Source organism: Meleagris gallopavo, chromosome 27, assembly GCF_905368555.1.
Source record: "Meleagris gallopavo chromosome 27, MGAL_WU_HG_1.1, whole genome shotgun sequence".
NCBI lineage: Eukaryota > Metazoa > Chordata > Aves > Galliformes > Phasianidae > Meleagris > Meleagris gallopavo.
In genome coordinates, this window is record NC_139430.1 from 735725 (window position 1) to 763576 (window position 27852).

General features: G+C 60.6%; 2 protein-coding genes across 4 annotated transcripts; one reads left to right on the top strand and one right to left on the bottom strand.

The window, feature by feature from the left end:
* On the top strand, window positions 1-10614 carry ZNF687 (zinc finger protein 687). 2 transcript variants are annotated; one of them, XM_085209558.1, is made up of 9 exons: window positions 1-150; window positions 3120-5365; window positions 6378-6556; window positions 6939-7115; window positions 7219-7381; window positions 7659-7955; window positions 8031-8143; window positions 8301-8442; window positions 8794-10614. In XM_085209558.1, the coding sequence occupies exons 2-9, from the start codon at window positions 3140-3142 to the stop codon at window positions 9262-9264; spliced, it is 3768 nt and encodes a 1255-aa protein (XP_085065684.1). In that variant the 5' UTR covers window positions 1-150; window positions 3120-3139; the 3' UTR covers window positions 9265-10614. The 2 variants fall into 2 exon arrangements, with proteins under 2 accessions (XP_085065684.1, XP_019478681.1); XM_019623136.3 differs by lacking the exon at window positions 1-150 and adding an exon at window positions 1546-2039.
* Window positions 10550-27776, bottom strand: PI4KB (phosphatidylinositol 4-kinase beta). 2 transcript variants are annotated; one of them, XM_085209559.1, is made up of 12 exons: window positions 27492-27776; window positions 22805-23768; window positions 18519-18563; window positions 15512-15739; window positions 15162-15389; window positions 14433-14542; window positions 14184-14288; window positions 13543-13666; window positions 13199-13464; window positions 12862-12994; window positions 12208-12328; window positions 10550-12028 (listed from the first exon to the last, which is right to left on the bottom strand). In XM_085209559.1, the coding sequence occupies exons 2-12, from the start codon at window positions 23738-23740 to the stop codon at window positions 11847-11849; spliced, it is 2478 nt and encodes an 825-aa protein (XP_085065685.1). In that variant the 5' UTR covers window positions 23741-23768; window positions 27492-27776; the 3' UTR covers window positions 10550-11846. The 2 variants fall into 2 exon arrangements, with proteins under 2 accessions (XP_085065685.1, XP_010722278.1); XM_010723976.4 differs by lacking the exons at window positions 18519-18563; window positions 27492-27776.
* Between the last annotated feature and the right edge of the window lie 76 nt (window positions 27777-27852).

Sequence of the window (27852 nt, forward strand, 5' to 3'; positions counted from 1 at the left end):
CGGACGGTCCAATAGCGCCGCGGCGGGGGGCGGGCGTCAGCGTCCGGCGGCGCAGGGCGGGGGGCGCGGGCCAAGCAGGAAGTGCTGCGGAGAAGCGGTCGCCGCCGGAGGGTTGGGCCGCAGCCGGGCCCGCCGCCCGCACAGCGCTCGGTGAGGCCGCGGCGGAGGCCGCTGGGGGGGGGGCCGGGCCGGGCCGGGGGCGGAGCTCTGGGCCCGGGGGAAGCCCGGGGCCCGAGGGGGCCGCGATGGCCGCCGGGCGCTCGGCCCGTAGGGAGCGGCCACGCGCGGGGCCTCCCGGTGCGGTGAGGGCGCGGGTTGGGGCGGCCGCCGCGCTCCGCTGCCGTTTGGGCTCCGGGAGCGTCCGCCCCGCCCGCAGCGGCGTGACGGCGGCTGATTCTCCCCCCTCCCCCTTCCATCCCCCAAAGGAATTTGATTTCGGGCCGAGCGGCCGTTAATGGCCGCCTTTCGCCGCCCTTCCCCCCGCGCATCGGGGAACCCCCCGCCAGCCCCGGCGGCCTTCCCGACCTCCCGCCCCCCTTTCCGAGCCCTTCGGGGGGCCGCTTCGCGTTCCCGCGTTCCCCAAAGCCCCGTGGAGGTGACGGAGGTCCCGCTGCGCTCGGGGGTCTTGGGGGTCTTAGGGGTTCCCCCGTTTCCCCAGGCGATGCGGCACATGGAGGCGTTGCGGCTCCGCGCGTTTCCAGGAACGGCCTCAAAAACCCCGGAGCTGATCCCGGCCTGGGCTGGGGATGCTCAGCCCTGCGGGGCAGCGCTGCTGCCCGCCAGGAATACGGGGGGGCTCCGACCTCACTGGGGAAACTGGGAGCGCCGGAGCCCACCGGGGCTGTCGGGCGGCTCTGCCCGTCGCTTTGGGCTCAGGCGGTGCCCGCTGCGGCCTTGGGGGATGTGGGTCCGCACTGTGGGCAGTCGCTGTGTCTGCAAATCCTGCTGGGGCCCCGCAGTGCTTCCCTACGGCCTCCCTGGCTTTGTTGCCGAGGTTTGGGCACGAGGGAGCGCGCTGTTTTGTTTTGAGCTCCGTTTTCCCCCTCTATTCTCAGTCCCTGAATCCCTCCTGCCCTCATTTCCCGGCAGCTCTGCACGACACTGGGGAGCAGGCAGCCTTTGGGGGCTGCGGTTACGTCCCCACAGTGAACCGCATTCGAGGAGCATTCTCCAGAGGGTCTGGCACTGCATTGGGATGGGGGGGGGCCTCGTTTATGGCAGCAGCTGCCCGAGCCGTGGGTCAAACCGCTTGGTGTGGGCACAGCTGTGGTGCTGCAGAGCCCTTTAGGGAGCCTTGGGTGCCTGCAGAGCACCTGCTGACGTTCAGAAGCTCCAGCTCTCAGCCCGGCCAAGTCGTCAAGGGTTCTGGATCTGCGCCGCCGCTGCTTTGTTTGGATCTTTCCTGCAGTCAGCAGATGGTGTGGGCTTAATTCTGGTGAACGGACAGCAGCGTAATCCCTGTGGCCAGGCTGCGGGGCCGGCTGCTCGTGGTGGTCAGGGTGGATCTGAGCTGTGCTGGGGGGGGAAGGACGCTGAGATCATGGCGGGGTTGGGGCAGGGGGCTGCGTGGCCCATTCCAACACAGCTGCGCTGGGATCCCATGGTTCTGTGACCCGTAGGATCCCTTCAGACCCAACCTCGCTGTGATCCCATGGTTCTGTGACCCATTGGGTCCCCCCCAACCCAACCATCCCACAGCTCTGTGTTGTTCCAGATCCCCTCCAGCCCAACTATGCTGTCATTCTGTGGCCCTGAAGGTCCCTCCCCACCCCCCCATGCTGTCGTTCTTTAACTCCCTGCTGCGGTGTTGGGAATAACACACAGGAATGAAGCACAGTGTGAGAGATGTGGGGAGATGCAATCCCATATCGCTGTGCCTACGAATTGAAGATATCCAACGTGCGAGAGCCGTCCTCAGCATTAACCTCTGCTTCTCTTCCGAGCTGTTCTCCCCTCAGAAGCTTGGCTGAATCCCCTCTGCCTTTTAGATGAGCAAAACTAACGATAGTCCTGGAAATTAGCGAGGGCAGCTAACGAAGGTGGGCGCTCAGAACCCATCCAGCACCGCGTGGGAGAGGTGCTGCGGGGGGTGGGCAGGTGCAGGTGGGACTGCGGCCTCGTTAAGTGCCAGCTTGTTAGGGTGGCACTGTGATCATTAGGGTGGCACTGTGATCATTAGGATGTGATGCTGGGGGTGCTGGGGGGGGTTGGAGGTGATGTCAGCTCCGGGGGCAGCACCTGTTGTGCTCTGACAGCTCGCGGTGGGAGATGCATTGGGGAAGGAAACAGGAAAAGCAGCTTTAAAAACAGCTGGCTCTGGAAACAGCTGCTGTACCGGGGCGGTGCTGGGGCACAGTCATCCCTCCCCAGAATGCTCTGCCCCATAGCTGAGCTGCTCGGAGTGCTCTCCCTGGCAGATAGCAGCTCTCAAGGATAAAAATACCCCCCCCTCTCCTCACCCCTCCTGGCGCTGCCTTTGTTTTGCCAAAGAAAAATAGTTATTTTGTGCTGAAAAAAGCCTGGCACTTGTGGTTTGAGCTCCCAAAATAAGCACATACTGGCCAGGCAGGTCGCAGTGCAGCCACGCTCTGCTGGCTGTGTGGGGGCTCGGGATGCTCCTCCCAGTGAGGGGGGGGCTTGGGGTCCAAGTTTCCCAGAACAATCAGCTATGGGGTTAGGATGGGTCCTGTGGGGCAGGGACAGATCCTATGGGGTTAGGATGGGTCCTGTGGGGCCTGTGCTCTCAGCACAGCACACATACGATGAGTCAGGGCGGGTGGCTCCAGCCTCAGGGCAGCCCCAGCTCTCAGTCTCTCCAGGGTGCAGGGATGCTCAGGACGCTCATGGATGCTCAGGATGCTCGGAGCTGTCGGCCCTCCTGGCTGGGGATCAAACAGCGGTGCACAGACAGAGCAGTGAAAGCAGAGGAGCTCCCAGAGCCGCCCCAGGGCTTCAGGGTTCAAAGTGAAGAGGCAGCGGGGTTTTGCGTGGGGGAGGTGGATTCCCATCCGTGTCCCTGTGGGGCTCTGTTGCATCTCAGGGAGCTCAGGACGGGGTGGTGACGCTTTGCCTCGTGCCGGGGTTGTGCTGCTGACGTTCCTCTCCTCCCTCTTTTCCAGACTCCGCCGTCGGCCCCACCATGGGTGACATGAAAACTCCGGATTTTGACGACCTCCTGGCAGCATTCGACATCCCTGACATCGACACCAACGAGGCCATCCACTCGGGCCACGAGGAGGCAGAGGCTCACATCAAACCGGTTCCCGGCGAGCCGGGGCCGCCCGACCACGTGCTGCCCCACGCCGACATCACCGCCGTCAGCGTCATTGTGAAGAACACGGTGTGCCCCGAGCAGCTGGACGCGCTGGACGGGCGCAGTAAGGATGGGCACGGCCTCAGCTCCCGCCTGCTGCAGAACGGCTTCGGGGCGGCCGAGCTGCCCAGGTCCCCCGCGGCCAGGTCTGTGGAAGCCGTGGCGTCCTCCAATGGAGAGTGCTGGGTGAAGGAGAAAGGTCCCAAAGCCCTGGATATCTTCTCGCATTTTAGCCCCGATCCCAATGAAGACAACGCTGCCAATCTGATCGACAGAGCTCGCGAGTGCAAGCCGAAGGACAAGTCCTTGGCTGTGCCCTCCCTCTCCCCGTCTCCCACCCCGTCGCTGGACTGCAAGGAGCCTGGGGGGGAGAGTGTGGAGGGCCTTCCCCCCGCCTTCCCACAGCCCTTCGAGGGCAGCCAGGCCGGGGGTGTGAGCGGGCCGCCTCCCGCTGTGCCCTGCATCAAGAAAGAGGAGTCTGACTCCGAGGAGGCGGCCCACGAGGCCAACCCAAAGGCTCTGTCTGCTGCTCTGCAGGAGAATCCCCTGGAGCACCTGAAGTCTGTCACCGTCCGCTACTCTGCGGGCGATTCTCCCATCACGTCCTGGCCTGGCCCTGACCCCAGCCTGGGCAGCGGTGCCAGCAATCTGCCCGAGGTGAAGCGCTCGCCCAGCAGCCCCCGGGAGCCCTTCTTTAAGCCTTCCTCTCCCGTGGTGCAGAGCCCCAGAATCCCCACTTCTCCAAAGCAGTTGGACGACATCGCCCTCAAGGAGGAACGCGAAGCTCTGGAGAAGTCGATGGGAAGTCCGCAGAGTATGTCCAGCGCCGAGGAGGAGGAGGAGGAAGGCAACAACAACGATTCCCCTTCTTCCAATTCCTCGCGGCCGCTGAAGGTGCGGATCAAAACCATCAAGACCTCCTGTGGGAGCATCACCCGCACGGTGACGCGCGTCTCGTCAGACTCAGAGCCCAGCTCTGCCAGGGGTTCGGCCGAGCAGAGCTCCGAAGACGCCGCTCTGGAGGCGGAGAAGGAGGACGGCATCGCACTGGAGGTGTCCCGGGACAAGATGGATCTCTCCAGCCCCTTGAAAGCCATTGAGGGGCCCAAAATTGTCAGCGTCCAACTCGGCAACGGCACCAAGATCAAAGGCACCGTGCTGCCCGTCTCCACCATCCAGAGCGCCAGCAGCGCCATGCTGATCGCTGCCAGCGTGGCACAGCAGAAGTCCGTGGTGCTGCCGGCCAAGACGGGCAAAGCCGTCGCCAAGAACATCATCAACCTGGTGCCGCAGACGCTGCCCAAGGCCGACACGAGGACCAACGCCAGCCCCGTCACGCAGACCACCGCCATCACCACCACGGCCAACCAGAAGCTGAACGGCACCACGGTGGTGATGGTGCAGCCGCAGAAGCCCTCCCCGACCGTCGCGGGCACCGTCATTTCCCGGAGCCAATCCAGCCTGGTGGAGGCCTTCAACAAGATCCTCAACAGCAAGAATCTGCTGCCCACCTACAAACCCAACCTGAGCCCCCCGGCCGATGCCAGCCTGGCGCTGCCGCCCTTCGGGTACCGGTGCCTGGAGTGCGGGGATTCCTTCGCTCTGGAGAAGAGTTTGGCTCGCCACTACGACCGGCGCAGCATGCGCATCGAGGTGACCTGCAACCACTGCACCAAACGCCTCGTCTTCTTCAACAAGTGCAGCCTGCTGCTGCACGCCCGCGAGCACAAGGACAAGGGGCTGGTGATGCAGTGCTCCCACCTGGTCATGAGGCCCATCGCCTTGGATCAGATGATCGGGCAGCCGGACATCACCCCGCTGGTCTCCGTGGCTTCCTTCCCTGCCGGCAAAGTGGCCGGCGTGACTCAGGACGCTCTGAGCGCAGCCAACGGGGCCCCAGAGCTCCCCATCCTGCCCCTGAGCAGCAGCGGCTCGGAGCAGAGCAACTACAGCTGCTTCAGGTGTCTGGAGTGCAAGGAGCAGTGCAAGGACAAGGCCGGGCTGGCCGCGCACTTCCAGCAGGCAGTGGCCACGGGGACCACCAGCAGCACGGTATGTCAGCCCTCCTGCTGGGGGCTGGAAGTGCCTGGGGAGCTCTCATGGGGCTCTGTGGGGCAGCCCCTGGGGCAACTCCTGGGGCTCCGTGGGGCAACACGTCTGGCAAGTTTTAGAGCAACCCTTGGGGCTCCATGGGGTAACCCATTGGGGTCCATGAGGCAACACTTGGAGCTCCACAGGGCAACTCTTGGGGCAACCTTTGGGGCTCTGTGGGGCAATTCTTGGAGCAATTCTTGGGGCCCCGTGAGTGAGCACTTGGAGCTCCATAGGGCAACCTTTAGAGCTCCATGGGGCAAACGTTGGAGCGACATTGGATGACTCCTAGAGCAACCCACGGAGCTCTTCTGTCCCCACCCAGGAGGGCAGAGTGCCCAGTGTGGTGCAGGCAGTCCCACACAGCCACGGTGCAGCTGTGGCACTGCTTCCTCTTTCCTGGGCCTGAAGCACAAATGGAGTGCAGTGAGAGCAGGGTGTAGGTTTGCTCTGCCGTGGGATGGGGCTGCTGACTGTGGGGCTCCCGCGGCCACCAGGGGACCTCGGGACAGGCACTGGGAGCCCTGCTGTCCCACTGCGGGGGCAGTGTGCTCCCACCTTCAGAGCACCGGCTTCCTTTGGGAATGAGCAGTTCCCAGTGCCTCTGCTTGCTGCTGCAGCAGGACACCATCAGGTGCAGACACTGCGGCCTCACGGCTGGCAGGGGGCGGTTGCTCCTTGTTCCTGCCTGGGGATGGAGCAGGGAGGGCCGCCCTGTCTCCTCAGCACCTGGAAATGCCAGCAGGATAATTCCTGGAGCTCTGAGCACCGGGACGTGAGCTCAAATTCACTGTGAAGTTGCTGGCAGAGCAAAATCTATCAACAGCCTTCGCCATGCCCAGGAGGCAGAGCCCTCCCAGAGCAGCACTGCCGGCCAGCAGCATCCCCTCCCCTTCCTCTCCCTCCTCCCTTTCCCCTTCCTTTCCCCCTTCTCCTTCCTTTTAGGGTCTGGTTGACTCTTCTGCCCCCCCAGGTCTGCACCACGTGCCCCATGATCATGTCCAACCGCTGCAGCTTCAGCGCCCATCAGCGGATGCACAAGAACCGCCCGCCCCACGTCTGCCCCGAGTGTGGGGGGAATTTCCTGCTGGCCAACTTTGAGACCCACCTGAAGGAATCCTGCCTGCACTTCTCCCGCAGAGTGGGATACAGGTGGGGGGCACCGGGATGGGTGGGGGTCTGAGGGGTCTGGGTAGGGACACTGGGGTGGGCGGGGGTCTGCGGTGGGTTTTGCTCTGGGTTTTGGGCAGAAATCCACATCGCACTGCCAAGTGCAGTGCTGGGGCTGAGCTCGGCGTGATGCCCTGCCCCTCACCCTCCATCCTCATGGGATCCTTCCTCCCCCCACATCCCCCCAGCGTGACCATCCCTCAGCACAACACCACAAAAACCCCACGGCCTCTGCAGCTCCTCCTGGGGCACTCTGCATCCCCCGTGATGGGGACAGGATGGCTGGCTCTGAGGTGGACCCTTCCCGGAGCCAGTTTGGATGCTGGCACTGAGTGCCCCCCTCCTCACCCCCTGCCCCCCCCAGGTGCCCCAGCTGCGCCGTGGTGTTCGGCGGCGTCAACTCCATCAAGTCACACATCCAGACGTCGCACTGCGAGGTGTTCCATAAGTGCCCCATCTGCCCCATGGCCTTCAAGTCTGCGCCCAGCGCCCACGCGCACGTCTACACGCAGCACCCCGGCTTTGGCAACCAGCAGTCCAAGTGAGTGCCCCTTCCAGCACATCCCGCCTGCAGGGCTTCACGCAGCTCCTGCTGGGGCCACGCTGCTCCTCCGGAGCCTCTGAACTCTTCTTGCTCCCAACAGGATGATCTATAAGTGTGCCATGTGTGACACGGTGTTCACCCACAAGCCGCTGCTCTCCTCCCACTTCGACCAACATCTGCTCAACCAGCGCGTCAGTGTCTTCAAGTGCCCGGACTGCCCGCTGCTCTTTGCGCAGAAGCGCACCATGCTGGAGCACCTCAAGGTACCGCCGCGACCCACGGATCGCTGGATGGGGCTGGGGGGGAAGGGGCTCCGTGCTGCAGCTCTGCCCCTTGGGCTCCGTCTTCCCAAAGTCCTGATGTTCCCCGTGTTCCCAGTGTCCCCCACATTTCCAGTGTTCCCACATCCTTTCCCGCGCTGCCACCGCTGCTGCTATCTGGAACCCGGGGGTGGCCGGGGCCGTGCGGTGGCTGTGGGTTCCCCCATCACGAAGGGCTGTGTGCAGGGGGGGCGACCACCATTGCACCTCTGCTTTGCAGAACACCCATCAGCCCACAAAGCCACGGGACGAGCCGGTCAAGAAGGCGGCGGTGCTGCTCACCCCGAAGCAGGAGCCCATGGAAACCCCCGTCCCCAAAATCTCTGACGAATCCTCGTCCTCCACGGAGGAGGACGACCCCCCCAGCTCCCCGGAGCTGCGCAAGGCCAAGCGCAGCCGCTTCCAGCGCAAAGCAACCAGCAAATCCAAGGGCAGCGGGTGGACCTGCGGCGTCTGCCACTCGTGGTTCCCCGAGCGCGACGAATACGTGTCCCACATGAAGAAGGACCACGGGAAGGTGAGGGGCCGTGTGGCCACGGGGGGGAAGGGAAGCGCTCTGTCTGTGGTACCCCCACTTCTCTGTCTCCCACAGTCGGTGAAGAAGTTCCCGTGCCACCTCTGTGAGCGCTCCTTCTGCTCCGCTCCCAGCCTGCGCAGACACGTCCGCGTCAACCACGAAGGGATCAAACGCGTCTACCCGTGCCGGTACCACTTTGTGCTGGGGGGCTCTGCTCTGTGGGGGGGGAGTTGGGCACGGGGGGTCCCCTGTGTGTCCTGCACACGGGAGGGGGAGGGAGGACGTCAGGGTTATGTCCAATGCGGGCAGTAGGTGAGTGCTGCCCGTCCCCCCCGTGCCCCACAGGTTCTGCACAGAGGGCAAACGGACCTTCAGCAGCCGCCTCATCCTGGAGAAGCACATCCAGGTGCGGCATGGCATCAAGGTGACCGACCAGACCAAGAGCCAGGAGGTCATCATCGCACGCATCGGGGCCGGCGCCGTGCAGGTATGGCTGCTCCCAGGGATCGGGGATGATGTGGGGCCTCTCCGTGAGCATGGGCTGTGTCAGTTTGTGCCCCCCACGTCCTGCAGGGTGGGAGAGGCCCCGGATGCCCTCTGCACAGCTGTGGGATCCACTCTATGGGTACAGGATCCGCTCTATGAGCTTCCAGCTGCTGGGAGCAGCCCCAGGCTGTGGGATTGGAGTGGAGAGCGGGGAGGGGCAGATGACGGGCGGTGCGTGGGATCCCACGGGTGGGTTCTGGAGGGGCTCCACTCCTGCGCCCCATTCCGCCTCCGTCAGAGCACAGAGGGTCTGCTGGAGCTGCCCCCCTCAACGCCCCCCCCATGGCTGCAGGTGCCCGGCCGCAAGCGGAAGCTCTCATCAGACGACGGGGACTCGTGCAGCGAGGAGCCCGACAGCACCACCCCTCCCTCCAAGAACCCCAAAGGAGACCGCAAAGCTCCCTTCCGCTGCCGCAAGTGCGGGTACCTCGCCAGCAGCGCCGCCGACTTCCAGGAGCACATCCCGCAGCACCGGACTGACGAGAGCTCCCACCAGTGCCGCGAGTGCGGGCTCTGCTTCACCTCCCAGGTGTCCCTCAACCGCCATCGCTTCATCACCCACAAGAAGAAGAAGGGGGCGGGGGAGGCGGAAGAGCCGGGCCCCCGCAGCCCCCTGGAAGGAGCTCCGCACGCGGCTGACGGCGCGCTGTCCTGCACCGTCTGCGGCCGCAGCTTCGACAGCCAGCTGAACCTCAAGACGCATTTCCGCACGCACGGGATGGCCTTCATTCGTGCACGGCAGAATGCCAGCCCTGAGAACTGAGAGCTGCCCGGCGCCTTCGGGCTGTACAGAACCCGCGTGGGGGGCAGACGGAGCCCCAGGATCCCCTTCCTCCACCTCCGGGGCAGTGCGGTACCACGGGGCGAATGGAGGCGCTGCGGGGAGAGCTCTGTGCCATCCCAGCACCAAACCCATCGGCCGCCCTGGGCTGAGAGCAGCGGAGCTGCACTGCAGTTCTGTGCAGGAGGAGGTGGGGGCACAGCCTGGGCCGCCCCATCCGTGCAGAAGCACCACGCTGGCACACAGGGCTGCAGAACCGGGTGAGGAGGCAGGGAGCCACAGACTGCAGCCCCGCATCCCCAGCAGTGCTGCCCGCATTGACCGCTCTGTGCGGGGAGCACCGGAGCAACGCAGCGTGGGGGGACCTGAGCGCATCATCACAGCGAGATCCACCTCTTTAGAGTTTGCTTTCTTTTCTGTCCTTCCCTTTTTAACACTTCCCATGGATGGGAGAAGCGCCCTCCCATCGCCGCAGAGACGCTGCAGCCGCCACTCGGCCCTCCAGCTGCTCCATGGGGGGTGGGGGCTCTCCCTGCACCCCCAGACCCACAGCCGGGGTCCTCCAGGGACAGAACAGAACCCACGGCGCTGCAGGGTCGGTGCAGCCATTCCCCCCGGGGCGGATCTCTGCTCACACAGTGTACAGTTGTACCATATACACTAAAAGCGACGAGAAAAGAAAAAAGACAGAACTACTGTTGTGATTTGGGTTTGGGTTTTTTTTTTGTTTTTTTGTTGTTGTTGTTCGTTTGTTTTTAATTATTATTATTTTCAGGGGGTGGGTTTTTTTGTTTTGTTTTGTTTTTTTTTAGGGAGGGTTTTTTGTTGTTGTCGTTTTGTTTGTGGGGTGTTGGGGATGGGCGGCCTCAGCTCCTCCAAAGCAAATCCTTAACAAATGCTTGGGAAAAGAAAAGGAGAAGGGAAGCGTTGAGCCGCTCCTCTGACCCCACGTGGGCAGTGATGCCAGGCGCTGCGGGCTGTAGAGCAGAATTAAAAACGTTCCCCCCACTTTTAGAAGGAAACGACCCCAAGTGGCACCGCGACCCCCAACCATCGCGCCGTCATCCCCCAATCATTGCACTGTGATCCCGAACCGTCGCGCCGCGATCCCCAATCATTGCTCTGTGATCCCAAATCGCACTGTGGGGTTTTCCAGCACTTCAGTGCCTTCAGATGGATTTCTGTAAGCGTGTGGGGCTGGGGGTGGGAGGGGGGGGCGAGCGCCGTGTGTGGGGTTGTGATTCTGCTTCAGTAACGCTACGGGCACTGCAGAGGCTCTCAGGTATCCTTTATTCTTGTAGTCATAACGCGATTAAACTTTTAGTGGTTTAACCCCTTCGGTGCCTCTGTTCCTTCTATGGCCCCGGGGGGCTCCCAGCGCGTGGCCGCCCCCGGCCCGGTCCCAAAACGAGGCGATGCTGCCCCAAAATCATGCTGAGTGCCCCAAAACGGAGCTCGGTGCCCCTCCCCCCCCAAATGGGTCTGGGTACCCCAAAAGGGGGCTGGGTACCCCAAAACAGGGCACAGTGCCCCAAAACGGAGCTGAGTGCCTCCCAACGAGTCACCCCTGCTCTGAGCCCTCTTTTGCCCCAGCAGTGGGGGTCCCTCGTGAGGTCTGTGGTGCGATGGGGGCACTTCCCCACCGCGCGGCCGTGGGAACACAACGCTGTGATACAAGAATGGTTGGGTGGGTTTGAGCTTCTGTTGGTTTTGTTTTTTTTAATGCGAAATAATCACTGTGACAAATAATTAGTGCTGAAAGAACAGAGGGGGATGGAGGGGGGGGGACGGCCCTACAGACATGGGGGATTGGGGCAGTGGGGCTTCAGGGAGCAACTGTGGGTCAGCAGCACTGCCCCCACATAGAGTAGGAATCCCCATTTCCTTCACTCCTTCCAGGGGGTTCAGTGCTGCCCTGACCCCATCCCACTGCTGCTGTGGGGCCAGACGGTCCGGGGGGGGACAAAGCAGCCACAGACATTATTGTGGGAAGGGGGGGGAAACACTTCACAGTCCCAAAAGGGGGGAACAGAGTCCAAAAAAAAACAACCACACAAAAAACTGGAAAGGAGAGTGAGGGGGTGGGGGCACCCAGGTGGGCATCGGCCCCAGCGGGACCCCATGGTGAGGGGCTGCAGTGGGAGCGCAGGATGGGGCCATTGGGAGGGGGGACCAAAGGAAGGGGCCTGCAGGGACCCCCCCAGAGGCTGCGTGGGGGCATATGCAGGGATGGGGCCGATGGGATTCACCTCCACGCAGCACTGCTGGCACTCACAGGTGGGGGTCAGACCCATTCACCCCCCCGACCCCATCAGTGTTTTTTGGCAGCGCTCCCCACCGCCCTGCAGCCCTCTGCAGCCCCCCGGCCCCACAGGGACGGCGCAGCCCACGTCCCCCACGTGCCCCATGTGCCCATTTTCACTCCCATTCGCACAAGGAGGGATTTTTCCGCTCCGTTTTGTGTTCTTGTTTTTAGGAGTCCCTCAACACAAAAGAAAAAGACCCCCAAAGCAGAAGGGCCGTCCCCAGGAAGGGGTCCCACGTCCCCGCAGGGGGGGCTGCGCTCACATGATGCCGTTGGTGAGGTACTGGAAGCCGTCGTACAGTTTGGTGGTGATGGAGCGCATGCTGCCGTCCACCATCTGCTCCACCAGCAGCTGCAGCTGCTCCTCCGTCATGTTCATGTGGAAACGCTCCTTCAGGTTGCGGATGGTGCTGGAGCCGTGGAAGCAGGGGAGCTGCGAGCCTGGGGGACGAGAGGAGGTGATGGGGAGGGGGGACCCCGCAGGGCTCCATTGAGAGCACAGGGAGGGGGATCTGCTCTGCGCAGAGGGAAATCTGGTGCAAATGACATCAGGATGGGGCTGGGCTCCGTGAGGCTGGGCACACCAACGGTACAGCCCCGGTGCAGCTCCCCCCCCTCACCTTGCTGCATGATCTCCACAATCTGTACCACTTTATCCATGTGCTTCCGTGCAGCGATCAGCCCCTGCAGCATCAGCATCTTGTAGTAGTTGAACATGTCCCCATCCGGGCCCCCCATCACCTGCAGGGCAGAACGCAGTGAGCGGAGCACGGGGAGCAGTGCTGCTGGGGCAGAGGGATGGCACAGAACGGTGGGACTGTGGGGGAATTTCACAGAGCCAGAGAAATGGTTTGGGTTGGAAGGGACCTTTAAAGGCCACCTGGTCCCACCCCACCAAGGTGAACCAAGTCCCTTCAGCCCGAATCATTCCTATGGTTCTATGGTTCTGAGGTTGGTCTTTCAGGACCTTTCCAGCCCCACCATCCCATGGTTCTGTGGGTGATCGTTAAGGTCACAGAACTACAGGATTGTCTGCACTGGAAACCACTAAAGGTCATCTCGTCCCCTGCAATGAAGGGATACCCACAGCTCCACCAGCACTCACAGCCCATCTGTTTGACCACGGGGGTCTGCACAGGGTCGTGCAATTTGACCACTAGGAGTGAACCCACGCTGCACAGAGCGCTCCAGTCTGGAGCTGATTTTCACTTGCAGCTGAGCCCCACGAGCCGCAGAGCCGCCGCTGTCAGCCCTTGGGAGCATTGCTCACTCACATCCACGAACTCCGTGGTGAGTTTGAAGGCGGACGTCTCGAAGCCGAGGTTCCTGGGGGAGCTGGAAAGGATGAACCCAAAGTCGATGTGGATGATGTGTCCGTCTGCATCCAGCAGGATGTTCCCGTTGTGCCTGAGCAGGAGGGGAAAGGCTCTGTGAAACTCTGCATGCTCAGAGCGGGGCAGGGCGCCAACGCATCCGCTGCCAAATTCACCCTCCGTGCACAGAGTGAATCCCAGCAGAACATGGATACGGCACCGACAGCACCGTGACCCCACGGCGTTGGCCTCAGCCACCCACAGAGTCCCTCCAACCCCTGCACAGTGCGGGACCCACCTGTCCTTGACCTGCAGCAGGTAGCACACCAGGCAGTACCCGGCGCAGCTCTGCACAAAGTTCCTCTGTGCCGTCAGGAAGGACTCAGTGTTGTAACTGCCGTGCTCCTGCAGGAAGTAATCCAGCAGCGACAGCAGGGATTGCTTCTTGATTTGGTGGATGGAAACGGCGTTCACCACCGGCTCAATCATGCCGCTGTCGGCAGAGATGACGAGGATTTTGTATGGCTTGATCCAGAGCGGGACGCGCTCCTGCTCCCAGATGGACTGCGGGGAAAGAAGGGAAACCTCAGCACTGCAGCTGCGGGGACAAGGAGGGCCTCCGATGGCCCCATCCCTCCTCACCTGCAGCTGCTTGAGGACCTGGAAGGCGAGCAGCTCCTGCCGCAGGTCGTCCCCACACTTAACGATGACGGAGAGGAGGCGCCAGGAGGGGAGGTGTCCATATGGGGACCCTTCCCTGATCCGCCTGCGGGAGAAACATGAAGTCAGGGTGGGGAGGGGGCAGTGAGGTGGGTCTGGTGGGGGTGTGGGGGAAAGGAGAGCCTCCACCCCACTGGGACTGCAGCAAAATGAGCTCCGGGGCCACTTCTGATGGCCACTGAGCCTCAGTCAAACTCAGGATGAGCTCCCCTATGCCACAGGGCATCATGGAGAGGAGTGGAAAGGAAGGAGATCCTGAGTCCCCCAGAAAACACCCACATCTGTGCAGTGGGGATTGGACATACAATTCCAAGGCCAGGAACACAAAGGATTTATTCTGGGGCCGGGCCAAAAGGCCCTGACACAGCAGGAGCCTATAAATACCTGCAAAGCCCCTCCGAGCTCTGCCCAGGGACAGCAAATCAGAGGGATTTTCTCCCTCCTGCTCTTCTCCTCCCACGCACCAGGTCTGGAGTCGGCTGCGGCTGTGGGCCGGGCAGAGCTCAGGAGGACCAATCTCACATCACCACACGCCTCCCCCACCACGCAGCCTCCCACCCTACCTGACTTTCTCCTGCCACGGCTCCTTGAGGGCGACAGCGGATGGGTCCTCGGGGTCCCTCCTGAAGGACGTGGGGGTGTGAGCCAGCTGCTCCGAGAGCCGCCGCCTGCGGGACAGAGCAGGGTGGGGGTCAGCAGCACAGCGCCGTCACTTCGACCCCCACAGCCCTTAAAAGGTTCAAAGGGCTTTGGAAGGGTCCCACGGGGCTCAGCCCCACCACCTCCCCGGGGACACAACGCAGGGACCTCACCTGATGTCCCCGGCAGCGATGAACACCGGCTCGCGGCTCTCCTGGCTGGTGATGCTGTCCACAGAGAACTGGGAGATGTTGTCGCAGCTGTTGGTGTGGATTTCTGGCAGCTGGGAGGGGAGGGGGCTGCTGTTACTGCCACAGGTCTTTGTGTGACCTCGGGACAGCAACCCACAGAGCCACAGAGTGCTTTGGGATGGAAGGGGCCCTTAAAGGCTGTCTGGTCCCAGTCCCTCGTGATGAGCAGGGACAAGGTCCCTTTGACCCAAAGTATTTCTATGGTTCTGAGGCTGATCTTCAAAGACTCTTCCAACCCAACCACGCCACGGTTCTGTGGATCATTAAGGTCACAGAATCACAGAATGGTTTGGGTTGGAAGGGACCTAAAAGGACATTTCATCCAACCCCCCTGCGATGAACGGGGACATCCACAGCTCCATCAGAGCTCACAGCCCACCCACCAGCCTGACCATGGGGGTCTGCAGGGATGGGGCACCACCACCTCTCTGGGCAACCTGTGCCACCTGCGCCACCGCCCCCAGGTCCTTCCAGCAGGGCTGCACTCCATCCTTCCATTCTCAACCTGCAGTGACAGCAGAGGCTGCGGTGACCCACAGCCTGCACTGGCTCTGCTGACCCTCAGGAGGTTCTCCTGGCCGCACTGCGGGGTCTCTCTGGATGGCACACAGACGGGAAGGGACGGGAGCCCTGCCCGCAGCACGGCCTCACCTCCACCTGCAGCTCCACGATGTCGTCCACAGACCACGCCTCGTCGTCGTTGTCGTAGTTGGGGACAGTGGTGAAGCTGCTGGTCCTCTGCTCGGCTGTGATCCCGCACTCGGGGAGGTTCTCGGCTGACCGCGTGCTCCGGATGCGGTTCTCGGGGATCCTGGCTGGGACATTCGCCGTGTCGAAATTGTCACATTCAAGCACTTCCACGTAGATTAAGTAGGGAGCCTGGGGGAAGCGAAGCGGCGTTACGGGGCTGCGGGGCACGGAGCCGCTCTGCGGCCTCACGGGGCGAACGCAGAGCAGAGGGGGACGTTTTGAAGACGAAACCCTCCGTTCCAAGAGCTCACCTTGTCCTTGGAGTTCAGCACCACCGCCTGCGTGTGGGGCACCCTGACCACGTGGTGCTCGAAGCCGGCCGTGGGCAGCCAGGCGCGCGCGGGCAGCTTGTGGTTGAGCAGCGACAGCTCCGAGATGAGCCGCTGCGTCTTCTGCTCTTTGGTGGGCAGCGTGGCCAGGCGCTTCCCGATGGCCATCAGGGATTTGATGAACTCCCGTTCGGGAGCGAGCCTGACGGGCTGCGGGGGGAAGGAGGGCACGGCGTGAGGGGGGCTGCGGGTGGGGGCTGCTTTTGTTCTGCCACCGGGCTCAGAGCCCCGGGATGGGCTCCGGAGGGAACGCGGCTCTGCCCACCCCACCCTGCGCTCCCATACGGGATGATCCCAACGCCTCTCCTCCCACCGCGGATCTGGAGACCCCCTCCCGGAGCCCAGCAATCCCCACATCCACCCCACAGCTCCGGGATCCCACGCGGCTCAGCTCTGAGCCCCTCGGTTTCTCAGCCCCGAACATTTGGCACAGACCGAAGTGCAGCTTCGCAGCCCCGCGGGCGGAGGGCTGTCTTTGAAAGACAAACTTCCCAATCAGCACAAGGAGCGATTAACGGCTGATTTTTTGCCACGAGAAATGCAGGATTAAACTCACACACGTGCTCACTGCACAACCATGCAGGAAACGCACATGCAACAAGCTACAGGGCATGAGAGAAGGCAGCAAAACGAAAAACGGCGGAGAGCAAAAGAAAGAAATGGTGAAAGAGGAGCAGCACCGTTTGTTCTCTTTGGGAGGGGAAGTGGGAGTGCGGTGTAGTCCACGTCCAAAACCCCCAGCCGGGGCTCAGCCCACTGCTGCCCGAGGCCACAGCACTTCCACAGCCTTTGGGGCCGTTCTGCTCCACTGGATCCCATTTCTGCACAGAGCAGGAGATGCTCTGCTCCTTCCAGCACTGCTTCCCTTCCTCTCCCACCGCTCCACTACGGAATGTCTGCACTCCAGGCTGCACAGCTGTGGGATCGGGTGTGTGCCCACCCCGTGGGTCACATTTGGGACCAGGCAGCACTCCCAGCTGCCATCATGCAAAGTTCTCCCCAGTCCAAGCTGGGATCAATCCGTGCAGCTCCAGCAGAGGCTCATCTGCTTCCCCAGCACTCCCAGCCCTGCTCCTCCCAGACCCCACAGCATCTTCCCCCAATGCTGGAGCACCGCACTGCCCCCCAGCCCACCCCCTGCCATTCATGTTCTGGTTGGAAATGTTCAGCTCTCGGCTCCTCCGACCACAAACACGTGGCCAAGGACAGCCTTCCCCAGCCCCTCTGCTCCGAGTGCATCGCCCACCTCAGCACTATTTGGCATTTTTGGGAGTGAGATGAGGTTCTTCCCCCGGTCCTCCAAATCCAGGTGCCAGCCCTAGATGTTGCATTCTGTGAGCCCACCGCCCCCCTTCCACGCGGTGAGGATGAGCCGCCAAGCTGTGGGTGCCCCAATCCTTCCCCGTTCATAAATTTGGGATAAACACTTGCAAAGAGCCCATGTGGCTGCACTTCTGCTTGAGATAAAGGAGCAGGACTTGCACAGCCTGGAAGGAAAGCTCTCCTGGCCGAGGGTGCTCCTGCTATTGGCCATGGCGGCAGGGCTGGCACCATCCTAAGCCCTGAAAAGCAAAGGGAGGGCAGATACAGCGCTATCAGCCCACTCCCCACCTGCCTCCCAGCCTCTCACACAGACTCCTCACCTCCTGCTGTGCCTCAAAACGCAGAGATGGAGGAGATCCCATGGGATCACTCAGGTTGGAAAAGACCGTGAAGATCATCACGGCCAACCATCAGCCCACCCCCACCACCCTGCCCTCATAGGGTCACTGAGGTTGGAAAAGATCCCTCAGCTCATCACATCCAACCCCAACCCACCCCCACCTCCCCCCATGCCCACTATCCATGTCCCTAAAATAGGATCACAGAGTCATGAGGGTTGGAAAAGACCTCCAGGACCACCCAGTGCAACCCACCCACCCCACGCTGCCCAACTGCAGCACCACTGAGGTTGGAACAGATCATTCAGATCCCAACTCATCACCCCAGCCCCCCCCACCATGTCCCCAAGTGCCACAACTCTGCCATTCTGCATCGGTGATGACCTCCCCCCCCGCTCCACTTCCAGTGCACCTCTGCTCTTCTGGAGCAGAAAGATTTCCTAATATCCAACCTGGAAACAACCCCAAAGAGGAGAGCCCACACCTGAGCAGGGCTGGGGGGCACAGCACTGTGCCGTGGGGGCACTGCTGCAGGTTTTCCTCCTGCTCTCAGCAAAGAGGAACACCAGGAGTTGGGAGGGATGGGAGCCCACGTGAGGTGCCGGGGTTCCCCCCAGCCCCTTCCCCCTCCCACCCAATCTCTACCCTGAGGCACTGCGTGCTGCTGCCCAGGGCAATGGATTTGATCATGGACTACATCTTGGGATCCCACTGTAAATCCCAACCGGGGAACACGGGGAGGAGGAGGAGGAGGAGGAGGAGGATGGTGTGAATGAGAAAGATGCAATTGGCTCAAAACTGAAAGAAGGCTCACAGCAAAAGGAGGCTCTGCTGGGAGGTGCTGGGGTCGATCAACAGCCCAAAGTGCAACGCAAAGAGGGGAGGAAACGATCCGTGGAAGAAGCAAATGAAACCCCGGCTGGCAGAGGATTTGTTTTTTTTTTTTTTTTTGGAAAAAGGACAAATTCAAGGAAAACAGCATTTCCTCTTTGTCTGCTAACGCTGCGACACAAAGGGCAGCGCATGGGGGACAGAACTCACAGCTCAGCAGGACGGAACCCCCAGCTCCAAAGTTGTGCCCACTTTGTTTGGTGACGAGCTGCCAGGTCCAACCCCCAGGTCTGGGTTTGTTTGATCCCCAAATGGGCAGAAAGCCTTCGGTGTGACGTTGGGGTCAGCAGTTACGTGGGGTTTGGAGGCGGAGTGGGGGGGGCAGAGGAAATGCTGCTGTAGGACGGAGGGCCCAGGAGCAGAACAAAACCACTTACGGAACAGAATGAGTTATCAAGGCTTTCCGTACTCGAGGAGAGCTCCTGGGAAATGGATGGAAGGGGTTTTGGTGGCCGTTTTTGGGTGGTGGCAGCGCGGTCAGAGAGAGGAAGGAGGGGGAGGAGGAGAAAAAGCAGTAGTTTAGCTCCAGGTTCATCACCATCACTTTGCATTTCTTTCGTTTTGCTTTGCCCCCCATTGCATCACTGCTGCCTTCCACTCTGGGCTCCAAACCCCAGGGCTGGCGTCCAGAAAAACCAACACAAACCAACAGGAAAACCAACATAAACCAACAGAAAAACCAACACAGTTTCCCCTTCCTCATCCTTTCAAGCTCTCCTCCACCCTCTGCTCCCCCCACTCTGCCCCACATCCATTAATTTCATCAAGAAGAGGTGATGACGGCGCTTCTCCCCCGAGTCCACTCTCAGTGATGGGTTTTACTGTTCTCCTCCCAAAAAGAAACAAACAGATCGTTCTGAGCGCATTAATTACAGGGATATGCTAATTCCATCAGGCTTAATCTCACCGTGAGCAATAACAGTGTTGAAATTAATAGCTTCCTTGTGACTGCATAACAACCCTACAACGGTGCTGAGCCCCAGCAAGGCTCATTGAGGGGAAGAACGTCAGAATTTGTTGGCAGATGGAGCACTGAAAACACAACCTGCATGGTAGGGATGGCCAGGAGCCTCCTGTCGGAGGTTTGGAGGCACTGAGCATGAATTGGCTCCCAGCATGAATTTGGGACACGGAGCACAAAAAGTGTTTGAAAACAGAGCTCAGTGCACCTCAGCCCTCAATAACACCTTCACTTCCACAACCCCCCGCAGAGGACCTTCGTACCGATGGAGAAACCAAGCAGCAAACCTTCCTGGTTGCCACGGATGGCAACGGTTTGTGTCTTAAAAAAATGAAAGTGAAAGAAAGCTCAGGAGAGCCCAGCGTCCCACCAGGCTGAGCACTGCGGGTTTCACCTCCAAGGCAAACAAGCAGGACAGCCAAAGTTGGATCACAGCCCCTACAGCTGTCACCACGGCCACGGGACCGACATCCCAAAGCCAAAGGATGGTGCAGAAAAGATGACCAAGAAAAGAAGCCAAGCCCCCAAGCTCTGAACCGTCATGGGATCAGCAGTAACGCTGGTGGCACTGCAGTCTTAACCCTTCTGCGGGTTCCCAGCCCCAGAGGGAAGCAGTGGGGAAACAGATGAGCTCTGCTGGGAAAGGAGCTCTACCAGAGAGGGCACCTCCAGCAGCACCGCCCACGGTGCAGCTCCAGAGGTTCAAGGCCAAATCCACACCCTGAGTGGTGCCAGAGAGGCGATCAAAGGGGATCCGTGGGCAGGGAGGAGCAAAGGGAGAGAACTCAGCCTCTGAGCGACGCTTCCCATTCAGAGCTGACGGCCAATCAGAGCAGAAATGCCGACGCAGACAGCTTTGCAGACAGCTTTGCATACAAACCTTGGCTGCTGATGTGGCTGCTAAACAACAAAAAAAAACAAACAAAAAAAGCCCCACAAACCCACGCTCAGCCCCAGAGCCGCGTGAAAGCTCTGCTCCACCTCCAGCACAGCGACCTGCAGCAGCCCCAGCCCAGCTGGCACCGGAGGAGCTCCCTCCTGCAGCCAACCCAGATTCTTAACCGGTTATTCAATTAGCAGCTTCCTAATGAAGGTTTTTCCCCCTCTGCTTGCCTTGTGGAACCGGTTGAGCCAAGCGCCGTTCACACGGCCGTGCCCAACCTGCAGGCACTGCGGCTCTGGGCTGTGGGAGCTGCATCCACCCCAATGCATCCCCACAACCCCTGCATGCAGCATCCCGTCCCGTTTTCTACCACCCAGCTCTTACCAGCACTCCTCTGTTCATTAACTCAGCTCAGGTTACGGCAACTGATCTCCCTTTGGATCTCAGGTTCCCCAGTGGAGAAATCAGCACTGAAGCATTTGGACACTGATCTCAGACGTGGGGTTTGGGGGTCCTGCGCAGGGCAGGGTGGGCTCGGTGGTCCCTGTGGGTCCCATCTAATCGGGGACGTTCTCTGAGGTCCCCACTGACGGCCTCTGCCTCCTCTACCTTTGTGTTAATTGAAAAGTAGCAAAGGAAAATAAATTCGCAGCATCAGAACCAGAGCACGAAATGGTGCTGCAGATGGGAGCTGGTGGGGACTGAGAACCCACAGCACAAACGTGTCACAAAACCTCTCCTGCTGCTGTGGTTATGCAGTGTGAAGTGAACACAGAGACCTCAGCAGAGGGAACTGTTTGTTAGAAACAAACTGCTGCAGCTGTGAGCAGCCGTGGGGAAAGGAAGAGCGGATCCCAGAGGCTGCACCACGGAGCCACGCAGACCCAGAGGTGTGAAATGGGAGACAGAAGAGGTGGAATATTGATGGGAGATGAGGGACTGCACGCAGTCACAGCAGGGTCTGAGGGTATCAAGTGTGGCTGAGGAGCTGTGGTTCGTTTGGCTCAGAGGAGAGGTTGAGGGAGGCCTCGAGGTGGTGTACAGCCAGCCCACGGCATCCCCCAGCCTTTGTAGAACCTCTTCCCCATCCCTGATCCTTCCCCTCCTCCTGTATTGCTTCCCTTTGTGACCTCCTTCCCCTGGCTGGGCTGAATCTGGCTGCTCTTAAAGATCCCTCAGTTCCAAAAATCCCAAGTCTGAGAGAAGATGGAGAAGAATGAAGTGCTGGTCCTGCTGTGACCCTGCCTGCTGGTGCTCTGGACTGAGGGAAACCGCCTTGCAGGTGGAAGCAACCCCAGATTTGCTGGAATTCACACCAAGGATCAGCCCTGAGATACACACACGGACAGGTCCTGCCCGGAGCGCAGCCCCAGCAGCAGGCTGACCCGGTGGGATGGCAGCACACAAAGCAGCACTGCTCAACACCACAAAGTCACTCAGGGACGTTCAGAGATCAGGGAAGCTCCGACATCCCCACTGCTGCACAGCATTTAAACAGCCTGTGTGGCCGCGAGATCGAAACGTGTTTCAAAGCAACGCTGCCAAGAGAAACTATTCTCAGTGCTGCTTTCATCTATCATTTATGTAAAGCTTCGGTTCCCATTAGTCAGGCAGCTGCAGTCGGTGTGAGCACGGGACCTCGGCACGTCCTGCTTTCCACAGCCACTGCTTTACAACCGTGAGGGTGAAAGATGGGGATGATTAATTAGCTCAGCCAGCCCCAAAAGCCTCGTGCCCCGGAGCTGGGGGGGTTTCAGGCAGGGGTCAATCAGACAGAGCACCTCCAGCCCTGCTGACCGAAGCTTTGCAGCCCTGTAACCTTCATATCCATTTCCAAACACACCAACGCTGAGTTTCATGCAGGCAATGAGAGCATGTGGCCCCTGCAGCGACTGACAACAGAGGGAATCTCAGGCGAGGCAGGGAAGCCAAGAAATCCTCCACTGTTGCACAAGCACCACAAGGTCCCTGTGTTCAGACAGGGAGGGCGGCTGCCAGCACGACCAGCCCAGGAAGGGGCAGCCTGGGATGGGGTCTGTGTGCCCCACGGATGGGGAAAAGCCGAGTGAGCCCCCCCAGCCATCACCAGCCTGTTCTGAACGGGGCAACCACCACGGCCCGTCCATCAGCAGAGAGCTCACAGCCCGCAGCTGCCCAGAGTTTGTCCAGCATTGCCAAACCCCAACAGGCTGCAACAAGGAGGAAATCAGATTTCCAACAGCAATCAGATCGCACAACAGAGACATCAGCTTGGCTGCTGAGTGGAGTGGGAGCTCAGCAGCGTAGGAAGCAGCTCACTCTCCTCATCCAGCTCTCTGCCTTATCTGAGAAGCCATCACACATCCTCCCTTCCCGTCGCACCAGGAAAATCCCCCCTTTGGAGCCTCTGCTTCCTCAAACGAACGCAGAGGAGCGGCACTCCCACACCCACAAAGCGCCTCCAGATACAGCAGTGTCTTCTCAACCCATGGAAATGAAATTTAACAGGAACTCTGCCTGCACATCCCGCCCTGATGAACCCCACAGGGAGCTCAGCAGGGCAGGGACGAGCCTGGTGAGCTGCAGGGCTGGGGAGGTGAAGCATTTGGGGCTGAGGGGCTGCAGGGAGCCCAAACCGACCCAGCTGGGCCCCCAGACCCCTGCTGTCGCCAGAGCCGGACTCTCCTTCACATGAATATTAACAGAGGAATCACAACTCCATCGCAGCAAGCAGGACCAAAATCCTGCAGCAGAGGAGCTGTGGGATGAGGACCGACGGCTCAAGCACGTCCCTATGGGCATCCCTTCCCAGGCTGAGTTCTGGGGAGCCCCAACATTACCTCCTCCTCGCTCTCCACTTTGGGATTGCTGGCTGTGCGCTTCAGATTGCTGCTCAGGCTGATGGTCACCGTGGCGTCCGACTTGGACCTCTGGTGAGTCCTTTTGGAAGGGGACAGCCCCATGTCGGGCGCCGGGCTCAGCGAAGGCAGCTCCCTCTTCTTGTGAGCTGGCTTCAACTCGTCCGAGAGGATGAGCTTCCGCAGCTTGGTCCCTCGGGAGTGCCGCTGGGTGGAGATGTGCATGTCGGACGAGTAGGCGCCCAGCAGCAGCGCACACTGCAGGGAGAAGTTGATGCTCTGCCGGCAGCGGTGCACGATGTAGGGCTTGATGGCGTCCCCCACATCCTCGTCCATGTGAATGTACATATTGAGCAGCTGCGGCAGGTAGAAGTCCACGTCCTCGTTCCTAAAGCAGAACAACCTATTCCCAATGTAAGCCTGCACGCCGGGTTCCTTTGAATTGTACAGGTATGAAATGGCCATGGAGATATCAAAGAGTTTGGATTCAAAGAGCCGCAGGAGCCAGGACTGCTTCGCCGAGTTGTTCTTCTGCCGCTTCCGGGCCGTCCTCACCGTGTTGGCTGCGGTCTCATCCTCCTCCTCCTGGATCCTGGAGGCCGTGCTGGGCAGATTGTCCAAGCAGCGGATCTCACAGCCCTCCACCAGCTCCCCGTTGGCCAAATCCCCAGCAGCCCGCAGGCCGCGCTCCGCCTCGCCTCCATCGCCTGCGTTGGTCGAGCTGTCCGAGGAGACGCCGTGCATCAGCTTGACCTTCTCCAGGACCTCCTCGCAGGCCTTCTTGGCCACCTCGGGGTCGATGACTGCCAGCTCCCCGACGCCCTCGGTGATGACGCTGAGTGCCGCCCCGTTGCCCTGCGGCACGCAGCCGGGCTCCACGCCGCTCCCTCGCGCTGGGTCTGCGATGGAGTCTCCCATAGCAGTGGTGGACCTGCACCTTTCAGAGCTGGAAAAAATAAGGAAAAGAGACGAAAAAACGTGGTTAGGGATGCAGCTTCCACTGCGCAGGACGGAGCTCCCGGGGTGAAGGTGGGAAAGTAGGAATCCTGTCCAGGGTGTGCAAAGAGCTGAGAGGAGCACTGGGGCAAACCGACAGCCTCCGTCAGGGCAGGACGTGCCCATGGAGGCGGTCAGTGGGGCTCTGAAGGTCTTCCTGGTGCCCACCCAGGCTGGAGAGAGCTGTGAGCATCTCTGAGCCACGACACCAAATCTCTGTTACCATGACAATACAAAAACCCGAGCAAGCCAAAAAGAGAAAGAGAAGGGGAAAGGAAGAACCAGGGTGCTCGACAGGCAGTGGTGAAGGAACCCTGCAGTGCTGGAGGCCGTCCCGCTCATCCTGCTCCACTGCTGCCCTTCAGCTTCCAGCAGGACCAACACCAAAGGGAAAAGCTCCCAAGTGCCCCAACCTGCACTGCCAGAGCAGCAAGGGTTTTATTGCTGCAAGGTCCCTGCTCTCAAAGTCCAGGCACTAATGCCTAGATGACACATCCTCGCCAACGATTAGCGCTTAAAGATGATTTAAAAGCGAGATAAATGAGGGACTGAGCACACTTTCTGGTTTCCCATCTTGATAAGAAGAGCAGCAGGGCATCCCTGCAGATAACCAGCCAGAATGATGGCAATGCCAAGAGAAGCAGCCTGCTAACACTGCCATAACATCCCCACAGCTCACAGCCTGCAGGAGAGCACGATGCCTCCCACCAGCACGGAGCACTGCGAGCAGATTCATGATTCCCTCCTGCTTTCCCCATTCAGCACAGTGGGAAAAATGAGGGCCTTTGGAAGAGTTGTTCAATGAAATATTTGCTGCCTCCGTGCGACCCTCGGCCCGAACTGTGCTCCAGAAATCGCACCAGGAGGTTCCTGCAACGAGGTAATTCCCCCCTAAGGAAATGACCTTGTGTTATCTGATTACTTCTGCAGGCGATTACAGCTGAGCAGCATAAGCCCTCGAGGAGGAGCACAGGGACGCCCTGCAGAGATCCAGCAGTGATCCGGCACTGCGACGCCGTTCCCAACAGCTCTGTCCCAACCCCATTCCCTCTGCTGTCCCATCTGCTCCTTCACCCCAAGGCAGTGGGAGAATCCTGCCCTCGGTTCCCCTCCTGCAGCACGTCACCATTTCCCATGCCATCACCCAATGCCTGAACCGGGAGCACCGGCGATGCTTTACGGCGCTTCCCACCGGGCTCACAAGGCACCAGGATGATGGGTTGGGGTTAGGGTTAGGCTAATGACAGCACAGCACCGGCCCCACCAACAGACCAGCCCCGTCCCGGGGTGCGTGCCAACTTCCTCCTCCTGTCCCCAGAGCACAGCAGCAGGGTAAAGGAACCCGACCAAAGTTCAGCAGTCGGAATCGATATGAATGGCATCTTTCACGGCAGCACGACACCACATTTTCCTCTGTGCCTGCCATTCCCTGCGGTCCAAATCCCGCATGCCTCGAATAGTTGTGGTCATTAGATCCTAAAGACCCGGTGAGCACAAGGAAGTTGTTTTTCCTTCTTGGTGAGGCTGTGAAAACCCAAACAATCCAATTTTTAAATTAGCACCACTCAGGCAAAAGGGAGAACCTACAGCACAGTGCAGGCAGGATCTGAGAAACCTCCTTTGGAAAAGGACAGAGCAGGGAAGAAATGAGTCCCAGGAGAGCTGTGCTCTTGGGGTGACCCAAAGCAACCCGTCCTTGGGGTCAGAGCTCAGCACAGCAACCGCTGTGCTCCCAGGTGGGCTCCTGGGGGGGCTCCTGCCCCGCAGAGAGGGACCAGGGGCACACAAGCAGCCACACCTGGAGTGAAACTATCAGCACTGTCACTGTTTGCAGTCAGACAGCCCCACTGTGCAGGAGTCCCCACGCTGCTCCTGGGCACTGTTTGTGCAGCAGTGCCGGGAACTCAATCCGCCCAGCACTCATGGTGAAGGCAGGACCTGATTAAAAGCACTGAAGCCCACTGACACCACTTCTCTCCACCATTTCCAGGTGATCACATTTCAAAACACAGTCACTACAAGCACGGCCCCAGTTCCCAAATCCTTTCCCACATCAACCATGAGCACAAGGTTTGCTCCCGCGCCGCGCACGCAGCCTTGCGCCCAAGGAGACGCAGCTGTGCAGAGATCTGCAAATGCTGAGTTGGGTTAAACTTGGATTAAAGAACTGCACACAGCCAACAAATCCACCCAGGGCTGCAGGGTTACCTCTGTGCTTTGCAATCAGTGCTCTGTGCTTCGGGTTCGCTCCTCGGCCTCCCCAGCCGCACCATCCCAGCTCCATCACAGACACGTGTCCCAAAATCCCCACGGAGGGAATTCACCTCTCTGCATTTTTCTGGGGCTCAAGTCACCGTTTGCTCAACGTGTTCCAATGCGCTGCATCCCTCCCCGATCTCCCCCGTTCCAAATAGGTCTCACCAGGGAGGAAAAGCCCCATCGGCTCCGCACAACAAAGCGACGCAGCCCGGAGAACAGGCTGAGCCCAGTTCTGCGGCTCATCCTCCACCCACAGCCGCAGCAGGCCAAGTTTCTCTCTGGTGGAACTGTGCTGAAGTCAGTGATTAAACACAAAATAAAAGGAAGCTCCTATGAGCACAGAAGCAGACAAGGCAGCGGCGTCAGCGCAGCTCCTTCGAGAAGGGACGAAAGCAAAGGGAGCTCGGCTGGAGCGGAGCTGTGCCTGCACAGGAAAGCCAAGTCTCTCTCCTGCCTGACTTGAATAAGAAATATTGGCCCTGGCAAAGCACCAGGAGCGCGGGATGAAGTCTCACCAAGACATCTGGTCTCTATTACGCCGCGGTACTTTTTGTTTTGCTCAGTGCTGATGGCCCTCCGCATCTCACTGTGCCTTTGGGAGGGTTTGGAGAGAGGCAGAGCAGCTCCCCGCGGTGCCAGCGAGCTGAAGGGCTGGGGAAACTGAGGCACAAGGTGCCGGGATCCGCTCAGCTCACAGCAGCACTCTGCACCAAAGCAGCAACAAACGATCCCTCTGGGGGAGGCTGCTTCCTCTTTCGGGCCTGAAATCCCCTTCCCAGAGCCCCAGCACCGCTGTGGACGAACTGCCAACCACGCTTTGCACGCAGCTGAAGCAGATTCAGCCCTCACACAGCACACGTGGCTCACCTTGCATTACAAATAACAGCCAGGCCCCAAAGAACAGCCCTACGGCCACAGCGGGAGCCCCCTCCTCCCTGTGATCACAGCTGCGTTGGGCCTGGGCATTAATCACAGAACTGCAGGGGTGGGAAGGGAGCTCTGGGGATCCTCACAGCCAGCCCTGCTGCCAACACATCTGTTTGGATGGGGTGATAGGATGGGCTGGAAGGTCCTCAAAGATCACAGAACCACGGGACCACAGCTCGGCTGGGCTGGAAGGTCCTTAAAGATCACAGAACCACGGGACCACAGCTCGGCTGGGCTGGAAGGTCCTCAAAGATCACAGAACCACGGGACCACAGCTCGGCTGGGCTGGAAGGTCCTTAAAGATCACAGAACCACGGGACCACAGCTCGGCTGGGCTGGAAGGTCCTCAAAGATCACAGAACCACGGGACCACAGCTCGGCTGGGCTGGAAGGTCCTTACGGAGCTCAGACCGGCAGTGCTGGAAGGGACCCCCCAGCCCCGGCCCGCCCCATTTCCTCCCCACGGTCCCTCGAACCCCCGCCCCACCTGCAGCACTGCGGACCCGCGGGGCGGCGGTGCGGAGCTCCGGAGCGGCCGCGCGGGGCTCCCGGGGCGGCTCATCCTGAGCCGAACGCTCTCGGTGCTCCGGGAAAGGGCCCCGAACCGAACGATTCGGCCTCCGCGGCGCTCTCCGGAGCCGCTCCGGTCGGGGAAGCGGCGCTGGGCCCGGCGGAAGGCGGCGGCGGAGGCAGCACAGGCCCCGGCGGCCCGGGCTGCCCGCGGCGCCGCCTGACGGGACGGGACGGGGCGGGGCCGGGCGGGGCGGGACCGAAGCACACAGCGCCCCCTGTCGGCCCGGAGGGATGTTGCGCGATGGAGGCGTGACCAATGGGGAGGCGTGGTTAAA

Coding starts and splice junctions, on each gene's coding strand:
- PI4KB (XM_085209559.1), bottom strand. CDS start 23,740: ATGGGAGACTCCATCGCAGACCCAGCGCGAGGGAGCGGCGTGGAGCCC. Junction 15,390..15,511: donor TGCTGAACTCCAAGGACAAG/GTGAGCTCTTGG, acceptor CGCTTCCCCCAG/GCTCCCTACTTAATCTACGT. Junction 12,995..13,198: donor CTGCTGCAGGTCAAGGACAG/GTGGGTCCCGCA, acceptor CCTCCTGCTCAG/GCACAACGGGAACATCCTGC.
- ZNF687 (XM_085209558.1), top strand. CDS start 3,140: ATGGGTGACATGAAAACTCCGGATTTTGACGACCTCCTGGCAGCATTC. Junction 7,956..8,030: donor TGAAGAAGGACCACGGGAAG/GTGAGGGGCCGT, acceptor TGTCTCCCACAG/TCGGTGAAGAAGTTCCCGTG. Junction 8,443..8,793: donor TCGGGGCCGGCGCCGTGCAG/GTATGGCTGCTC, acceptor CCATGGCTGCAG/GTGCCCGGCCGCAAGCGGAA.